Source organism: Plectropomus leopardus, chromosome 9 (genome assembly GCF_026936395.1).
Source record: "Plectropomus leopardus strain MGB_pleo_1.0 chromosome 9, ASM2693639v1, whole genome shotgun sequence".
In the NCBI taxonomy this organism is placed as follows: domain Eukaryota; kingdom Metazoa; phylum Chordata; class Actinopteri; order Perciformes; family Serranidae; genus Plectropomus; species Plectropomus leopardus.
The window spans coordinates 823,777-845,000 of NC_142184.1; the positions used below are offsets into that span (position 1 = coordinate 823,777).

Here is a 21,224-nt window from a genome sequence, read left to right on the forward strand (position 1 = left end):
TTGACTTCAGCACAGTAGTTGAGTAAAAGTACTTAGTTACTCTCCAGCAGAGGCTCGCAGAGCTCAGACATGAGAGAAGTGAGAGCGAGCTGACAGGAGCTGGTTCATGTGGGTGATTCAGAGTGACGGAGCGAAACAGCTGCTTTAACCTTTAACTGAAGAGGCTCGGCCATAAAACCTGATTTTACCGCTGTGAACCGAATCCAGCAGCACGAGGTCTCCGGTTCAGAAAGGCCAGCAGACCTCCAGGACCCTGGTTCAACACTCACGAGTCGTCACAGTGCCAACAGTCAACCTTTTACACGAGTAAAAATAGTGTTCTGGAAACTGAGGGAGCTCCTTAAGAAACAGTTAACCACCCAAACACGTTAACGACATGTGGAGGTTCTCCGCCCACAAACTGCATAAAAACATCCCTCAAAATGACCATTTTAAATTATTTTAAAAAATAGCAAGTAACACGTCACACAGCCTGTTCACTGGCGCAGAAAGAAAGTTCACTGGAAAACTGAAACAGCCTGATATTCGCTCGCTCGTTTGCATTTCGTCAAGTTAGGAATCGATGTAAAGCTGCAGCATAAAACAGCGTTCGTACACATTTTTACTAAGAAATTTCCAGGACTTGTGTTTTTATGGGCATACAACTTTAAATGGCTCTATTCTGCATTTATTTTACAGATGCATTTTTAAGAAAACACGAAGGCATGTCGTCTTTCAACGATTTCAGCCACTTTTCTGATTTTTTTAAAAAAAACATTTAGGCTTTTTTCCCTTTTTTGTCAGTTTTTAAAGAAAAGATTTTGGCAATATTTTTCTCCCTTTAAAATAATTTTCTTAAGTTTTAAAGAAAAATTTAGGCTTTTTATTTCCCTTTACAGTATTTTGCTGATTCAAAAAAAAGTTGCTGATTTTTTTCCCCTTTTTTGTTGATTTTTAATGAGAACATTTTGGCAACTTTTCCCACGTCTAATTTTTCTTTTTTTGATTTGATGAAAATGACTCCCAAAATGACCCCATTTATCACAGCCAGAAACTGTAAAAATAGAAATTATGGTTGATTTTAAAATTTCCAACAGTCCTCAAACACATCATGTTATTATTCAGGTTTGTCAAACAAAATTCCAGGACTTTTCCAAAACTTTCAGTGTACACGATGACCTTACGAACCCTGAATAAAACTAAAACAACAAAAAACAAAATTATGAATCTTTTATTTTGAAGGTGTATGATCCATTTAAGAACAAGATAGTTTGTAATATGTTTAAAACTTCTAATGTAACTGAAGGTTTGGAAGAAGCGTTTCATTACTTAATTTTGGGTTATGAGAAAGTTTGTGTTTTTGCGGTCAGCTGAGCTACAGTAAGTCAGTTTTCATAAACCAGTAAAATCCTCCCAGTGACTCCTCCACAGGGAGTGCCGAGAATGACGGGAACGAACCGACTGGGAGTCAACGTGTCGCGAGTTCAGCTTCAAACTAAACAACACAGTCAATCAGGCTGATTAACAGTGAGGTGTTTCGTCGTTTTTCCGTCAAAACGCATCCATTCTTCAGTTCAAACAGAATTTGAGAGTCCCACAGGATGTGTCCAGGCACCGCTGGACATTAAAAAATCCAACAATAATTTCAGTTTTAACAGTTTCTGGCTGTGATATATGGTGTCATTTTGGTGATTTATAGAGTAAACACGCCTTTTAAAAATTTAAGAAAAGAAAAGAAAACAAACAAAATCACACAAACCTTGCCAAAAAAAAGGAAAAGAAAAATCGCCAAAACTTTTTAAAGAAAACACGGCTTCCGAAGCTTTTTGTTTGTTAGTTTTTAAAAAAGATTTTTTTCAAGTCTAAAAATTAAAAGAAAAAGACTTGCTTCAAATATTTAAGTTTTAAAAATCACCAACAATTCTGAGAGAGAAAGAAAAATCACCATATGGCTTCCATACCAGTTCACTTACAAAAAAATGTTAAAAAGAAAAAACAAATAAAAAACCATTTTTTAAGTTGTCTATAAAAATTGCCAAAAAAAGAAAAAAAAGGTGCCCTGATCTTTTAAGTTTTCTGTAAAAATCACCAACAAAAAAACCCTGACTGTCAGGCCTGGAAAATGTGACTGTAAAATTCCATGACTTCTCAGGAGAAATTTAATAACTGAGTGACATACTCTAAATCAGTTTATTATCGTTTGAGCTCCAAGTCTTAAAAACATGACATTTATTACGAGACAGGCGGTCAGAGGGCGTGTCGTGTTGTCGCCTTCATGGTAACATGTTACACCGTCTGATTACATGTGAACACACATACACACACAAGTTGTGTCACCCCGAGTAACTGTGTCTGCTGAAATTACACCATCCTGTCGAAAATAGACACGTGTTTGACTGTATGTTTTCCTGCAGGTCCTCTGCAGCTGCAGATGGATTCATATCACACACACGCACGCACGCACGCACACATGCACACACGCACGCACACTCAGACAGACACACACACACAGACACACAGCTGCAGACACTGTGACACTACCAACTGCTTCGGTATCAAACTCACAGAGCGTACAAACACTACTATGATTCATTCACAGCAAAACTTCCTCAAGTGGAAGCATTGAGATTGTGTGTGAGTGCGTGCATGCATGCATGCGTGCGTGCGTTGTGTGTGTGTGTGTGAATGACTGTCACATGCATATGAAGCAATTTCTCGTTTTAGCCGCAGAGGACTTAGTGATCTCTTCACCCCGCACAAACCCAGGTCAGATTACCACAGAATGTGAGTGTGTGTGTGACAGAGAGGGTGTGTGTGCATATTGTGAATGAGACAAAGATAGTGTGTGTTATGTGTTGGTCTCTGAATATTTCCAATGTTTATTTGGGTTCAGCTCAGCAGCTGCAGATCAGTGCTGCCCCCAACTGGTGAGCTGAATAAACAAACACAAACACACACACACACACACAGACAGACAAAGACACAGACACACACACACACACACACACACAGACAGACAAAGACACACACACAGACACAGCTTTCACTCAGTCATAAATAATAAAGTGTGTGTTTTATGTGTGTCACCTCTTGCAGCAGCTCGTTGTCCTCCATGTACTTCTTGGCGGCGGTGCTGGCGCTCTCCGCCTGCTTCTTGAAGGCCTCGTTGGAGGCCATGAGCGTGGCCTGCTGGGAGAGCAGAGTGGCCAGGCGACGCAGCAACCTGCAGACACAAATACACACAGTCTGGTCACAAACAACCATGACTCAACGCTGCTGCAATTAAGATAATAGCGGTCCCCATTAACAACGCCGGCGTCCAGAGCTGAGGACTTAGGACATTGAACATGACAAATATACTGTAGAACAGGCATTACCAACTGGAGGACCTATTCTACTAAAACTCACAGAGGTACAGGTACTTAAATTTCCTCTTAGCAATCATTTTACTCAGGAATTAAAAACTTTTGAGTCGGCCTACTTCTCCTATAGCTGCCAACATTCACAGTTAGAGAAAGGCTGAAAATAAGCTCATGTGCTTGTGGCCCCGGGCCCCCAAAACATTACATCTGCCCCTGGTAATAATAATGAGAGCTCAGCGCGAGCGGCCGGATGAGACACGGAGCGATGCGTCCTGCTGTTTCTAAATAATTCATCCAAAGTCTGATTAAAGCTGAAACTAACACAAAGGATCCAGACCACGGTCCGCCAGTTGGTTATACCTGGCTTACAGGTACATGTGATGAATCAGTGTTATGGATGTTATTAATAACCACCTCCATGTGGATTGGACGCACTCAATGACAGGTGTTTCGTGGAAAACCTCGCAGGAACGAGACAGTTTGTAAAAATGACCTCATCAGGTGGAAAATAGTCAAAATGACAAATTCAGAGTCAAAAGCCCAGAATGACACCCAGAAATAATACAAGTCCTGTTTTTCTGCTCTGATGGCTGTGGGATCAAAAATGTCAGTTTGAATGGGTTTCAATGGAGCATTTTTTGACCTGAACAGTCTGAATGTAACTATTTACTCTTCAGTATACATTTACAGCAGTGTTTAAGGTCAAACATTTTGATGCACTGTAGGGTGAATTTGAGATAAATCATAAAATCTGTGAGGATGACTTGTGTCTGAAAATGTCCTGTAGCAACGTTTGGTATCAACTGATTAAAAAATGTGGGAGATCAGTGTGATTAACTTCACAGTTTTTGATAAAAAAACAGAGTGACGGACTTCAACATTTGTATTGAAGTATACAAAAGTTTCTTTTCTTCTTTCTTTCTTACATTTTGGTGTAAGCTGCAAAGCTGCAGCACGTACAAACGGCCTTTAATAAAATCTGCCTGGTAGATGTATTGATCAGCTAGGGTTTAAACCACCAACCGTTCGGCTCCTGGACGACCCGCTGCAGCGCGAGGATCATCTGGTAATTATTACATCTGTACTGAATGAACAGCTGGAGTCGACCTGACAGAGACAGCGAGTCGCTGAGGTGAGAACAACAACAACACAACACCTGAGCCCCGAAAAAACCTGCTGCATCAGCTGTCAGACCTACACGTGTGTGTGCGTGCGTGCGTGTGCGCGCGCGTGTGTGTGCATTAGATCGTCTGTCAACACATCCTACACAACCGAATATAGCCGTTCACCACTTCACACTCACATATAGTAACAACACACCCTGACATTTCCTCCTGAGGTGTGCGTGCTGTACATGCTGTGTGGGGCGCCGACAGGCTGTGATGTCACCGTGACTCACAGAGAGGGGAGGGGCTTTGGGGGCAATCAGAGACAATACTTGCTCCCAATCACGTTCATCTAGAGCCAGTGAGAGGTTGATCTGATTTAAAGCACCAGTCTGCTGTTTTAAGAGATTTAACTTAACGCCTTAGGGCCCGCTTTAATATTACACACTCGTATGGCTCTGCACACAAAATCAAACTTTAAAAAATATTATACGTTAAAATTATTTTCTACCTTTATCAAGTTTATTTTTAACTAACATCAGTCCTAATCATAAATATCAAATATACATTAACTTTCAGAATATTCACCCTTTAAACGCCAGGTTTTTGTCATGATGCCACTATGTCTTTAGATGAAAAGAGAAGAATTATTTTAATATACTTCATGCTAGGTCGATTTTTTTTTTATTATCAGTGCCTGGGATGTGTCAATAATTTGCAGTAGCATTGACTTATTATTTTTTGTGCAGTGTCAAATGCTTAAACTCATATCGTTCTGCACACAAAATAGGCCTTTCAAATCAAGCTATAAATACAAACAAAAGTGAATTATTTTCAGACATGCTCAGTGTGTGAGTGTAGCTGCTGACAGTCTCAGATATGTCAGTGATCAGCAACTTATTGTAGGAGCTGAGCTGGAAATTCACTGATTACACTCAAATACACAATCTGGACTACATTTAGGACACATGCATGAACACACACACAATTATCACAACATGGAGAATGAAAATAGATTAAAATGAGACAAACAGTCTTGAAGGGGTTAATAATATCTTTGCTTCTAAAAAGCATTTTTTTTACTATATATTATACGATATCTAGTCTATATTGCTTTGAAAATATCAACATATTTCTCACTCAAACAGCTGGATTTATTTAAGTCTGCACCCCAAAAGTAAATTTTAAAGGATTACACTGAACACATCCTGAGAACACTGTGGTTGTCCTTCGTCCAATACTCATTTTTTACTGTCAGCATTCAGTTGTTGTCTGTCAGTCAGTGTGAAACAAATGTTAAGGAGACAATGCCAAGTTTGACACATCGTCATAAGTCAAGTGAGGTTATCAGGAGATTCTTACTGTGCGGACACACAGACTGACCTCGTTTACCCCCTGAGACCCCCTGAGATCTATTTCATTTTCAAAAAAGCAAATTGTGCTGAAAGGTGAAAGTTTGCACCACTGTATAAATTATGCCCTTTTAATAATTTGTCTGTGATATTATTTTCCCACAATAACAGTTAAATTAACTGATTAAAACTGACTAAAACGCACATCTAATCCCTTTCTCTTGTGTAAAATACAGAATATGTGACCATACATTTCTGTTTTCACATTTCAGAAGTTTAACTGCAGGACAAACGTGTCTCCTTTCACACTGAGAAGTCTGTTTCAGTGTAGAAGAGCTGACTGATCATGCCTGTTGTTTATTGAGCTGTAACTGCACAGGAGGCTTTTGTGACTTCACTCGAGATGAATGTAAAAACAGTCTGTTAGCATCACATTCTGCACAGTGACGTTAAAATGAAGAAGACAGCCTACTGAAATAAAAAACCAATGAAATACTGATCTGTTTACAAAATTCAGAAGAAAACATGTATTGATTTTCACTTGCATAGCTATGAGGAACAGCATGGAACCAGTTTCATTGGCTGCATGGACGCCGTGTGCTGCCCAAAAAAACTCAGTACAGACTGTTCGTAAAAGACTGTGAGATCAGGAGGTCGACACGTGCAAAGGACGGAAGTGTCATCACTAAAATGTTTCAGTCAAAACAAGAGTTTTAAAAGTCCATCATTTCATATAAACACAGTCTTTATACACTATAAACCCTTTAATACCTGAGCAAATTCACTTGATTTCTTAAAAAAAAGAAAAAAAACATGGGAAGAGGGCAAAAAGCAACTTAAAAAGGAATGGCCCCCAAACTTACAACAAAAAACCACAAATTTTTACAGCTAAAATTACTTGGAAAATAAGCGCGCGCACACACACACACACACACACACACACACACACACACACAAAACAACAAACAAAAAAGTAAAGGAATAAAGAAGGAACAAGAAAATGACCTCAAGAATGAGCTAATATATATATATATATATATATATATACACACACACAGACACACACACACACATATAGAGTTAGAGACAAAGAACAAAAAAAGAAAAGGTGTCTTAATGCAGCACAGGAAAGGGTCAAAGGATAAAGTCTGGTGTTATTCTATGTTTTTTCCGAACGTTCAGACAAAAACCAACAACGCGTCAGTCCGTCTCTGAGTTCCTAATATGGCCGTCAGGAGCTTGACAGGCCTGAAATAATCTGATCAGCTGCCGGCTCTTTCCACAGACTCGCTCTGCTTCTGTTCTCCTGAGTCACAGTCCAAGATCCCAGCAGTCTGACTGAGAGGGGCTCGGTGTAAACGCTGGAGCACTTCCTCCTGGACTCTACATTCCAGCAGCTGCTGCATCACATGCTGCGCTGCTGCGGTGAGTCAGCGAGCAGCTGCAGGACGAGCTGAGCGCCGAGCGACCACCGACCAGACACCGCCCCCTGCAGGCAACTTAACGTGTCACACACTGAGCCGAGTGCACCAGTGTTTGGTGATTTTACATTCAGACGGTCACAACTTAACCTGGAGCTGTAAGACGACTGTCAGGGAGCTCACCGACTGATGCACCGACTGATTCACCATCGACTGATGCACCGACTGATTCACCACCGACTGATGCACCGACTGATTCACCACCGACTGATGCACCGACTGATGCACCGACTGATTCACCACCGACTGATGCACCGACTGATGCACCGACTGATGCACCGACTGATTCACCACCGACTGATGCACCGACTGATGCACCACCGACTGATGCACCGACTGATGCACCGACTGATTCACCACCGACTGATGCACCGACTGATGCACCGACTGATGCACCGACTGATTCCCACAACAGAATAATTGATTTCATTATTGATCATCATAGCAAAGCCTGGAAATGTTTGCGAGGGACTGTTCGAACAGCTCAATAATTACTGAGAAGTTAATGACTGATGTGCACAATAAGCCAATCACCTGCAGAGTCAGGGGCCCCAAATATAAAGTGCATTTACCAAGATTTATACACAGTTTTACCAATAAACTTCCAGGACATTTCTATTCTGTGGTCATTGACTTTTTTAATTGTTTTTAAGTGATCTGTACATATTGTGTTGGGGATTTTTTATTTATTTATTTATTTTTTTAATTAAGTGATCTTATTGCATTGTGAATATGTTGTGTATGGTACTTCTATGTGTCTTTTATATCTTTTGTATGTATTGTCTTGCTCTTATCTGGACCATTGAGTCTGTAATAAAGTTTATTATTTATTATTATTATTTATTTATTATTATGACTTTGAGGCAAATTCTTAAAGACCAAACATTCTCTTTTTTTTTCTTTAAACATGTTTAACAATTTGAAAAAAAAAAGGTTTTTTTTTTTAACCATTTGTTCTTAAAAAACAAAGTCACTAAAAATGATCCAATTCCTCACAGCCAGAAACTGTAAAACAGAAATTATTGTTGTGTTTTCAGATTTCCAACTGTCCTTGCAGACGTCATGTGTTTTTATACAGGTTTGTGAAAAAAACTCCATGACTCTTTCAAACCTTTCAGCTTATATTCAGTTTCCCAAAAATTTCCTTGGACTAGACGTAGCTATTTGCAAATTCCATGACTTTTCCAGGTTTGTCATGACCATACGAACCCTCTGCTCTGCCTCCCCAAAGCTCTTCAAAGGGAATATTTCTTCATTTTAAAGTTCGTGTTTACTATTTTATGAAGTCATTCATATATTTGTCACTAACTGAGGTTTGACCTGCAGAGTTTGATAATCAGTCGGTAACACCTTCAGCCCAACAACAAGCTCTCATCCAATCACAACACAACATGTCAAACAACTCCAAAACCAATCAGATTTCATTCATATTCGACCCCCCCCCCCCCATCTGAGGCAGTCAGCCAATCAGAGACCACGTCAGATTTCCATCCAATCAGGAGTCAGCCGGCCAATTTACACTGTACAGTAAGTGTTTGTCGGTGGAGAAACACACACACACACACACACACACACACACACACATACACACACACACACACACACACACACACACACACACACACACACACAGCTGCTCATTCTTTCCATCCAACTGTAAAGTTCCTCTGCATTTAGATCAGTCTGTCTGCCTCTGTGTGTGTGTGTGTGTGTGTGTGTGTGTGTGTGTGTGTAGGGTTTCCCCGCTTGTCTAACGGCTGACATTACATGGGGTAGAGTCTAGCTGCCATGTGTCACGTAGGCGAAGGTGGTTTTTTTTAACCTGCTGGCAGCTTCACTGTGTGTGTTGTTTTGACATTAATATTGGAGTGGTTATGGACGGCTCAAAAACATTATTGACTAATGCTGAATTATTTAATCAGAGCCTTTTAACAATCAATTTGATTGATTATTTTAATGTAAAAGCACGCACACAGCATCTTCATGTTGACCTCTGGTACAGTGAAGTTTTTGTTGGCATCATGTTTAACTCTTAGGGACTGTACACACACATTTTACACCCTTTTGAATTTTGACTCATTTAATACATATATATTTTAAAAACTGTATTTGTACCTTTGCACTGTACAGCATGTTTCTATGTTGCATATGCATTGTTTACCATGGTTACTGAGGCAGCACAGGAAGCACAAAGCAAGCGGCTTTGACCCAGTGTGGATCCGCTTGATGAGATAAAAAACACGCTCCCTCACATCACATTCAGCTGATCTGATGGTGCACGCCATCACCTTTAACTCAGAAATTACCCCTGTGTGTGTGTGTGTGTGTGTGTGTGTGTGTGTGTGTGTGTGTGTGTCTTACAGGCAGAGCAGCAGGGCGAAGCCGGCGATGTACTCGTTCCTCTGAGCTCTGAACAGTTTCATGTGGATGTGTTCGATGGCTGTCGGGTTGTTGGTCAGATCCACTTTCTCCGTCACGCTGTACTTCCTCACCTCACGGAAAGCATCTTCACACACACACACCACACACACACACACACACACACACAAAAGAACACTGTAACTGTGTATCCCACAGTTAAGTTACACAAACAACTTTATACTGCACAAATAAGTCTAAAATACACTGTGGAAACTAAATAGTTACATTCAGACTGTTCAGGTCCAAAAATGCTCCATTGAAACCCATTCAAACTGACATTTTTGATCCCACAGCCATCAGAGCAGAAAAACAGGACTTGTATTATTTCTGGGTGTCATTCTGGGCTTTTGACTCTGAATTTGTCATTTTGACTATTTTCCACCTGATGAGGTCATTTTGACCATATTTGGCATATGGAGGAAATACATGCTATTTCCACTAGGTGACCTGTCACAGTCAATGTAGCTGCTGATCACTGACATATCCCAGACTGTCAGCAGCTACACTCACACACTGACATATCCCAGACTGTCAGCAGCTACACTCACACACTGACATATCCCAGACTGTCGGCAGCTACACTCACACACTGAGCATGTTTGAAACTAATTCACTTTTGTTTGTATTTATAGCTTGATTTGAAAGGCAGATTTTGTGTGCAGAACAATATGAGTTTAAGCATGTGACACTGCACAAAAAATAATAAATGAATGCTACTGCAAATTATTGACATATCCCAGGCACTGATAATAATTAAAAAAAAATCAACCTAGCATGTAGTATATTGAAATAATTCTTCTCTTTTCATTTAAAGACATAGTGGCATCATGACAAAAACCTGGCGTTTAAAGGGTTTAATTCTTGAAACTATAGATATTTACGATTAGGACTGATGCTGGTTAAAATGAATTCAATGAAAGTAGAAAGTATTAATAAGCAGACAAAACTTAACTGAAAAACTAAAACCTCTCTCTCTCTCTCTCTCTCTCTCTCTCTCTCTCTCTCTCTCTCTCTCTCTCTCTCTCTCTCTCTCTCTCTCTCTCTCTCTCTCTCTCTCTCTCTCTCTCTCTCTCTCTCTCTCTCTCTCTCTCTCTCTCTCTCTCACATACCGATGAGGAGGAAGACGAGAATGGCGATGGCCACCATGAATGAAGTGTTTCCATAGAGAGCGATGGTCTGCACGATCCGAGACTTGAAGATTTTACTCCACCTGCAGGACAAAAACACAGTCACATTATAATACAGCAGAAACACAATAAAATACAGTAAATACACACAGTACAACATGTACTGCAACAGTAGAGACTGACTGAGCTGAAGCAAGTTAACAAGGAGCTCTGACTCCATCTGGTGGTCCAACGGAGCACCACAGAAGAAGAAACAAACATCATCTTACAAAACTCTGCTGATATCCAGCAAAAAATAAATAAATATTTTTATTTTTTTAAAAATCACTTTTTAAATCAAGTTGGGAAAACAAGTACATTATGATAACTTTATTGGAAAATATTACTGTATCATGGTATATGTTATTAAACCATTATTATATTATTATCACAGAACAGAGAGGTTTACTGGGCTGAGCACAGTGGAAGTGTCTGTCAAGTCTGAGGAGGAAAAGAAATCTGCATATGCAGGTTAGATTTTCCATCGTTTTTTAATTGTGTTTTTTTTACATACACCCCGCTGCAATTTCAGGTATGAAGGTATTAAAAACTGATTCAATCCAAGCCTAAAACTACGTGCATCTTGGAGAAATAAAGTTTTTTTTAACATTTAGTTCTTCGTTCAGGACGTTTACATGTTGAATCCAGTTTACAATCACTTTTAATGAGACCGATAAAAAGTTCCTCCCATGCTGACACTTTCTTTGCACTTTTTAATGAATTTTATCAGTGATCATCAAAATAAAACGCCGATACAGATAATTGGCAAAATGCCAAATATCGGCCCCAATAATCGTCCTGGTCAATAATTTGTCGACTCTTAATGTTGTTCAGCACATTTGTGTTCATCTGCTTGTATACAGAAGCTCTTTTCCTCCAGAAGCTTCTGCTAAAACATCACCTCTGGTACAGTCTGATATCTTTACTCTTTACTGACTGAGTCATGCTTGTTTCTCTACGACATCAAATCATCCCTTCAGGGTTTCTGAGCTCCAGGTCAGCTCGCCGGCTCCAGTGGGAACGTTTGGTGATAAACTGGGATGAAATCAGCTCTGCGATCAGTGAGGTCTCTGTTCTGTGAGCAGAGTTAATCAGAGCGGCTCTTTTTTCTATCAGGAGGTTTTAATCTGCTCTCAGTCACACAGAACCGCTCTGTTTCAGCGAACACACTGTCGAAAATCAATCAGCTCCCAGCTGCTTCTGCTGAACTGTTTGACTTTTAGGGAGCGCTTTCTCTCCTGGATCGGATAACCAGATTTATGCCAACTTCAGACTACAAGACATCAGTCCGACCTGTGAGATGAAGAGCGCCGGACTCTTTTGATGGTTTTATCCCGTGAAGCAAAAACACAAATAAGGTCTGCATACTAGACAATGCTCCCATGAACATTTATAACTTCCACATGTGTGACGTTTCGGACCAAAGCCCGTCTTCAGACATGATAAAAGTGCAGAGACACACCACATAAGTACCAGTAAGAACAGGTCACCTGACAGGTCATGTGAGTCTGAAACCCTAAGACGCCTAAAAATAAACGTGTGACATACTATGTACATGAGTGTCCAATGCAATACACATTGTGTCATGAGACAAAATAAAACTAAAATATTACATAAATGTAGACAAAGTGTGAATTCTACTAACACTCATATTAATGCTAAATTAATGGAGGAAAATGGATAAAATAGATAGATAAATGATAAAATAATAAAGATTTAATTGTTATTATTTTATAATGATATTTTAAGGCTATATCACAATACATTATATATATATATATGTATATATATATATATATATAGATAGATAGATAGATATTTTGAAAATCTCCTCTAAACTACTGTAAACTACTAAAATGCAAAATTATCAAAAGGACTACAAGTTACAAATAATATAGCTACTGCCATAAAATAAAGCTACAAAAACTTCTGTTATAATAAAGTTTAATAAAATACTGTTATAATGTTAATTAAAGTATTAAGTTACAGAGCGCTTTAAAAAGGTTTGAATCTGTGATTTGATTTGATTCTGTGCTCAAATTTACACTCAACTTTAAAAATAAATAAAGAAATAAATAAAACCCAGTTTGGTTCTTAAAACAAGAATTTTCACCCAAATATGTTGAACACCTGCAGCACACAAATCAATTTTCTCGTTGTGATGATATAGATTAGGGTTGGGAGATATGGCTTTAAGATAATATCACAATATTTTTAGGCTATATCCCAATACACGATATATAGCACGATATTTGAAATCACAACTGTAAACTACTAAAATGCAAAATGAATAAATGAACTACAATAACAAATAAAAAAGCTACTGCCACCAAATAAAGTTACATAAACTGCTGTTATAATGAAATTTAATAAAATACTGTTAAAAGTTTTTTTTAAAAATGAGACAATTTATCCTCAACGTTTGCAATAAAGTCGTTTTGTACATCGCACCTTGAACAAGCTGCGATGCATCGAGTATATCTGACTTGTCACTCAAACCAAACCTAATATGGATTTTTTTCTTACAGCAGAAACCGGTGCTTAATGGTCAGTGCTCACATTGCCAGGACAGGTGAGAACTGGACAGGTGAGTAGTGGACAGGTGAGTAGTGGACTGATGAGTAATGGACAGGTGAGTAATGGACAGGTGAGTAGGGGACAGGTGAGTAGGGGACAGGTGAGTAGTGGACAGGTGAGTAGTGGACAGGTGAGTAATGGAAAGGTGAGTAGTGGACAGGTAAGTAATGGAAAGGTGAGTAGTGGACAGGTGAGTAGTGGACAGGTGAGTAATGGAAAGGTGAGTAGTGGACAGGTGAGTAATGGAAAGGTGAGTAGTGGACAGGTGAGTAATGGAAAGGTGAGTAGTGGACAGGTAAGTAATGGAAAGGTGAGTAGTGGACAGGTGAGTAGTGGACAGGTGAGTAATGGAAAGGTGAGTAGTGGACAGGTGAGTAGTGGACAGGTGAGTAATGGAAAGGTGAGTAGTGGACAGGTGAGCACTGACCTCTTGGGTGAGATGAAGGGGATGCAGAGCAGCAGAACAAAGAAGACCTCGGCGTACAGGAAGGTGGCCACCGCCGTCCACTGCAGACTCATCCTGACTCCTTCACAGAAAAACACAAAAACACACCTGAGAACAAATGACAGCAACTTGAACACGACAAATATGCTTTTATTTGTCTGTGCAGTGAAACTGGTTTGCAGCATAATGACAAAGGCATTTCATCACAACTTTACAAAGTCAACAGTAGACGCACAAAAGTCATCACTGAGAGAGAAAACCAAGGTGGAGGCATGAAAATATGCAGCAGTTTTCAGCTCTACCGAACGTATTTTTATTGTTTATCTGAAACCAGCAAATGTTCTTCCTCACACACATACGGAGGGCTCAACAAGACAGTCTCGTCTGCATAATGTGAACACCAAATGTTCTTACAGAAGTTTGAAAACAAATTTAGAACATTTATTATTTATTCCTTCAAAGGTATTAAATACATAAAGAAAACACAAAATATTCTAAATACAAAACTTTTGTTGTTTAAAAAATGTTTGAGACACAAAATATCAGCAGTTTCACCTAATATTTTAGATACTTGTTTAGCCTTCAGAAACTTGTCTGTACAGTTTAAAAACAAATAATATGAGCTGTATAAATACACGAGACACTGCACACACAAAGGTGTGTTTCCAACCACCTGTTTCTAGGCACTTTTTCAATTTGCACATAAAAAAAAAACTGTGTGGAAATAGTAATTACAATAATACAGTAATATTTGTTTTTAAAATGAAATAAGCTGTACAGTGATAATTATTTCTTTATTTTGTTTTAAGTTTGTGAAATAATTTTTTGAAAGTTGTTTTATAAATAAAGACATTTTGATTAACAAAGTTGAATCTATTTACGCCAAACTTTTAATTTGGGACATTATCCATGAGATTCTTCTGTAGTTAAAAGAAACTCTGAACTGGAAAAATACTTTGAATTCCCACTAAATTATATTTATTTCACTGTGCCAGTAAAACTTTAAATATTTAACCTACTGTTTTACTACCTGATCACATCTCTATACGTACATATTCATCACTTCTCATTACACAAGGTCCAAAAGTCTGAGTCTACATCTCTTGTAATAATCAGATAGTTTGAGGATGCACAAACATTTAGAAACACAAAAAGTTATGACATGTAAAATGAAGAAATGATTCGGACTCTGCACAATGTCTAGGTCCACAAATTTAAGTTAATTTATGGCACGGACAAACTCAACTTCTTCGTACAAAAAGTCACATTTCCTTGTATCTCTTCCACTGAAGCGGATTTAATCACTCACTCATCGGATGCTTGTTTAAGTAACTCAGCTTGCAGTCAGTGTTATAAATACAGCTGTGCCTCAAGTTTTCAGCACATTATTGCTTAATAAGTGGGACAAAAGTGTCAAACTGTTACTAGAAGCAAAGATGGCGTCAGATCATGGTTAGACTAAAGAAACACTTGTATCCAAAACCAGACCAAAAATCAACACATCATTAGCTTCATTTTCTGAGATACAGAAAAGTAACTTCATCACAGATACAGAATTTTCTCAATAAAGAGCGCAAGACACGAATCAGCAAAAGCGCAGCCAAAAAGAGGGACGTCCCAGGGGACAAGTTGAGTTACATAACCAGTCTTCAAATGAAGAAACAAGGCCAAGTGTTGGGGTGGGCTACGAAATACCAGCATTGCACAATGAATGACTGGAAAAAAAGAAAAATTACTGATGAATCCAAGTTTGAGACAAATAGCAGTAACAGAAGAGAAAGGAGTCGGACAGGAGAGAAAATAAAACTGCAGCCTGTTCGTTTCCAGTTACAGTTTAGTGGAGCTACTGGTCCAGCTGGATCATTTAATGTGTCTCCTGTCCTTGTCCCAGTATACGAGCAGCGGGGGAGATCTGCCCCCTTTCAGCTCGCTGCTATAAACTGATATTATTGATCCAGTCTCTGATATCGAGCCAATCACAATCACAGCTGTTTATTTAATAGCTTTGAGGGAGAAAACCGCCGCGTCACGTACATATAATCAAATGGCACTGAGCAAACTCTGCCTTCATCCATAAGTTTGGCAGCTCAGACTGAGCAGCTGTGTCATGCTGAAACTGACGTCACAATAAAAAAAACACTCTGAATATCTTGGCTTATTTTTGACATTGAAACACAAATTAAAACACAGTCTGCTCACTGTTTCTGTTTGCTCAGGATCAAAACAGACACGTAACTGAGTTATCCTTATTACCAGGCAGTTTTCTATCTCTGTGTAGCAAAAGGAAATTTACTTGTTTTGTCCATAGTGAAATTAAATTTCAGACTCATTTTACACCAACCAAAAGTGAAAAAGAACAATTTTGCCCAATTGTTTATTATAACATAAAATATGTAATTTGTGAGAAACATTATTATCTACAAAAAGTGTTGAAGAAAAATCCATTTAGAGTGAAACAACATTGAAGACAATTAACATATATAATATTATACTATAATTACCTATCTGGCTTACCAACTGCAGTGGGAAATATCTGGCTGTTGATGGTTTATTTTTGTGACCATTTTAGTTTGTTCAAAATGCCTGTGGGCTCCACAGCATGGATTCCCACCATGACTAACTTTAAAAGGAAGAATTCTTTTATAAATTTTTTTTGTGTGTGTTAAATAATTGTTAAATAATTTAAATGAAAAAAATAAAGAATATAAATGGAATAAATAGAAATGAAATATAAATAAATAATACTAATAATAATAATAATAATACATGATGACAATTATTTTGAGATAATAAAATGCAAAGTCAGACAAAAAGTTTTCATAAAATCCTACTTCCCATATCTGATTCAATTCAAGTCATTTGATTTTTAGATTAATGAATTTAATGCTTTTTTATCCCCTGCAGGGCTGATCAGCTGACTGGTGGTCTGTGTGTGTGTGTGTGTGTGTGTGTGTGTGTGTGTGTGTGTATGTGTGTATATGTGTGTGTGTGTGTGTGTGTGTGTATATGTGTGTGTGTGTGTGTGTGTGTGTGTGTGTGTGTGTGTGTGTGTGTGTGTGTGTGTGTGTGTGTGTATGTGTGTGTATATGTGTGTGTGTGTATGTGTGTATATGTGTGTGTGTGTGTGTGTGTGTTTGGGGCTGTGGCAGCTCAGACTGATGAAACTGATGTCGCAGTGAAGAAACACACTGAATATCTCTGTTTCTTTTTACATAAAAACACAAATTAAAACACACACTCTGCTGACTGTTTCTGTGAGAATCTCCTCAGTTATGGGTCAGTTTTTTTCTGAACAAACAGTTTTCTATCTGTGTAGCATGTTAAAGTGTTATATTCTGGTATTTTCAGGTCACAGATTCTGTCCTTCAAAATTAACTTAATAAGACATCCACAACACATCTGTCTCTCTCTCTCTCACTCACACACACACACACACACACACACACTGTCTTTACTCTGATAACAAACGAACAATCGTGTTTAAATTCCTTTGCGGCTAAAATATAAAACAGCTAAATAAACTTTAACCGCCGTGAAAAAACCGTTAACGTCTATTTGCTGGAGCTGGCCCCATGTAACGCTCGGTACAGAACTTAGAGTTAAAACTTATTAACGTTTTTATTTGTCGCAATTTGACAGAAAGTATGTGACGTTAACTAGCTTAGCATGCTAACTCGTCTCCGTGTATTTCCTGGATTGGAGTCAGTCAGAATGCGTGTGGGCTCCGTCTACTTGCTGGTTTGTTTTGGGTCAGGTCTTCATGTTTGAATTGAACTTTGAGTTCACATTTCAGACATTTTCAGGTTCATTTGTTGTTAAAACGCGTCCGTTAATGTTTTTTGCCGCCAACAACATGAAGATATTTTCGCGTTAAGTTAACTTAAAGCTAAGTTAGCAGCAGGCTGACAAAGTTAGCAGCTGTTAGCTTCAGAAAGCTCCGCTAATCTCACAGTATCACACATTATTCAGCAGGTGAGACTCACCTGAGAAAATCCTCCGGACACAGACTCAGGTAGACTGCACGCGCTGCTCCTCAGGTGAGCTTTAGACTCTGAGCTCAGTCAGGATGCTGTTAGCCTGTTAGCTTAACTTCCTGTTAAAAACACTTCCGGCTTCCGGTGCATAAAACGCCAGGTCATCCCGGTCCCTGCACTGTGATTGGATAAGACGAAACATGTGGGCGGAGTGAATTTACTACATCCATGGTTATTACAGGACAGTCTGTTCGGAAAATACACAGAAAATACACAGAAAATACACAGAAAAACTTTAAATACACAGAAAAAACAAACAGGAAAAAACAAACAGAAAATACACCAAAAAACAAACAGAAAATACACAGAAAAAACACAGAAAATACACAGAAAAAATGAAAATACACAGAAAGACAAACAGAAAAAAAACAAACAGAAAATACACAGAAAAAACTGAAAATACAGAGATATACTAGTTATATATAATACAGATATAATATAGTATTATTACTATAAGTACAAAAGTGAAAGGAACTGAACTCATTGTGCAGACTAATATATATGCAGTACTTACATATATAAATATAATATTGATGTATTAACCCTTTAGCAAGAAATAAGTGGGTGGGAAAAGTTACAAGAAAATAATATGATATCATTTTAAATATATAATTATAAAAAAATCTTAATATAGTTTTCCTTTCACCCCCTTGAATAATAATAATAATAATGATGAAAATTTTTTTCAGGTTATGGTCTTGCCTCTTTAACTAATGTTAACTTGTTATTTGTGAGACATTTCCTTGCAAGTTGCTCATTGTAACTAATTGCAATAGCTGCTGAAGGACACCTATATGTTTATTTATGTTGGAAAAATTTAAAAATAGATATGTATTCGTCTATCCAGCAGAGGGAGACGTTGTCTACACGAAACGATCTCTGCGCTTCAACTGTGAGCGGAAGCAGAGAGGAGCGAGAAAAATAGAGGTCTCACTCTGACTGTTTTTCCATGAACCAAAACTACACTCTGTCTCTCTGCAGTCTCTGCTCTGTGGTTACTGGCTCCCCGGTTCTGTTTCCGCTGTAAATTATTAACCCTTAGAAACCTGAGCAAATTGGTTTTATTTCTTTCAAAACATAGGGAGAAGACAGTGAGCAACTCAACAAGACATGGTCCAAAATTTAGCAAAAATGTTACAAGAAAATTACTCGAGAACAAAACACAAAAACACTGAAGTGTGCTTTTGTTGATGTCTTGGCATTGGTTGCCATGCGCTTTTGTTGACATATAACTTTGCCCCTGCTAACTAAATAATGGGGATACATTCGTTCAACCTGCTTCATTGAACAGGTGACTAAACACACACACACACACACACACACACACACACACACACACACACACACACACACACTGTGTTCTATCTGCTTCATAAAAACGTCAACACTCTTACAGACTTTTTATCTTCCTCTCTGTCAGTTTTTATGTTTTCTTTTTCTTCTTCGCTCACTTTATTTTCACACAACCTCTCACTCCCCTCTGGTCCTCCCTCCTCCTCCTCTTCCTCTCCTCCTCCTCCCTCCAGTCCTCCTAAATCACACATTAAACCTCGTTAAAAGGTTTCCTCGGTCGCCGGGCGGAGCAGAGTCACACACAGGCAGCGAGACACCTGATTGGCTGATGGCATTTCTTGGCGTCCAATAAAAAACTGGATAAAAGTGCAATTTTTAAAAAGCAGTCTGAGGCGAGCGATGAAGAGATGAATTAGTCATCACACACACACACACACACACACACACACACACACACACTGGTTGTAAGTGTGAGGTCGTGTTGATGCCTGAATGCATTGTAACTACTGTAAGTGTGTGTGTGTGTGTGTGTGTGTGTGTGTGTGTGTGTCACCACATAATTCTTCTTCTTCTGTAATTTAAGTAAATCGTCAGCGAGGTGCTGACCCGTTTTTAAAGCAGCTGGTTTCTGAATCCATCTGATGTTTGTGTTCAAGCTGCAGAAACAAACCGACCATCACAGAGACGATTGATTCTTAGCGCCTGACCCGGGTCAGACTCCCCTCAAAACCACACAGACCAAAGGGTTCAGGGTTTAGGGTCTAAGGTTCTGGGCTCAGGGTTTATGTTCCAGATTTCAGGGTTATGGGTCAGGTTTTAGGGCTCAGGCTTAGCTTTCATGGTCTAAGGTTCTGGGTTCCAGGTTTAGGGTTCAGGTTTCAGGGTTCAGGGTGGAGAGTAGGAATGGGCTTTTTTATACTTTTGGCCACATTATGGGACAAAAACTGAACTCAAAACAGGCTCAAAGATGATCAGTTCTAACAATATTTAACCCATCAATGATCAGTACGCCCCCCTGTGTCTCTGAGCACTGCAGTCAGAAGGGGACTCTGCAGTCTGTAGGGGACTTTGTAGGGGACTCTGCAGAGGACTCTGTAGGGGACTCTGCAGTCTGTAGGGGACTCTGTAGGGGACTCTGCAGTCTGTAGGGGACTCTGCAGAGGACTCTGTAGGGGACTCTGCAGTCTGTAGGGGGCTCTGTAGGGGACTCTGCAGAGGACTCTGTAGGGGACTCTGTAGGGGACTCTGTAGTCTGTAGGGGACTCTGTAGGGGACTCTGCAGCCTGTAGGGGACTCTGTAGGAGTCTCTGCAGTCTGTAGGGGACTCTGTAGGAGTCTCTGCAGCCTGTAGGGGACTCTGTAGGAGTCTCTGCAGTCTGTCGGTGACACTGTAGGGGACTCTGTAGGGGACTCTGTAGGGGACTCTGCAGTCTGTAGGGGACTCTGTCGGTGACTCTGTAGGGGACTCTGTAGGGGACTCTGTAGGAGACTCTGCAGTCTGTGGGGGACTCTGCGGCCTGTAGGGGACTCTGTCGGTGACTCTGTAGGAGACTCTGCAGTCTGTGGGGGACTCTGCGGCCTGTAGGGGGACTCTGTAGGGGACTCTGCAGTCTGTGGGGGACTCCGTTTTATTTTTTGGGACTCAAACAGGCGGCCATGTTTTTACTGTCGTCACCTTCTTCCTGTCGGAGTCTGACGGTCGTCTGTAACAGAGTTACGTTTCAGACGCATCGATCAGCTGCAACATTAAGCCACAGACGACCAGAGAGAGAGAGTGTGTGTGTGTGTGTGTGTGTGTGAGAGAGTGTGTATGTTGTTATCAGTGCTGTGCAGCCCCCCTGATCCTGGCAGAGCTGAGTCGGTTCACGCAGGGGGTAATGTGTCCTTCTGCTGGAGTGTGTGTGTGTGTGTGTGTGTGTTTCAGTCACGGTGCATGGATAAAACGATTAGGGAAATACAGCCATGAGGAGAAAGAAAGAATGGACTTTGGAGAGGAGAGAACGATGAA

At 39.6% G+C, this 21,224-nt stretch overlaps 1 protein-coding gene across 1 annotated transcript in view; it reads right to left on the bottom strand.

Annotated features, from left to right (window-relative positions):
* The window catches only part of bcap31 (B cell receptor associated protein 31), a 30,353-nt gene extending 12,324 nt beyond the window's left edge, over positions 1-18,029 (bottom strand). The window contains exons 1-5 of the mRNA XM_088081559.1: positions 17,873-18,029; positions 13,872-13,971; positions 10,811-10,911; positions 9,642-9,786; positions 3,067-3,202 (exon numbers count right to left, since the gene is read on the bottom strand). Coding sequence (XP_087937685.1) covers positions 3,067-3,202; positions 9,642-9,786; positions 10,811-10,911; positions 13,872-13,963 — 474 coding nt within the window. The 5' untranslated portion in view covers positions 13,964-13,971; positions 17,873-18,029. The remainder of the gene's footprint in view (positions 1-3,066; positions 3,203-9,641; positions 9,787-10,810; positions 10,912-13,871; positions 13,972-17,872) is intronic.
* Positions 18,030-21,224: the final 3,195 nt, after the last annotated feature.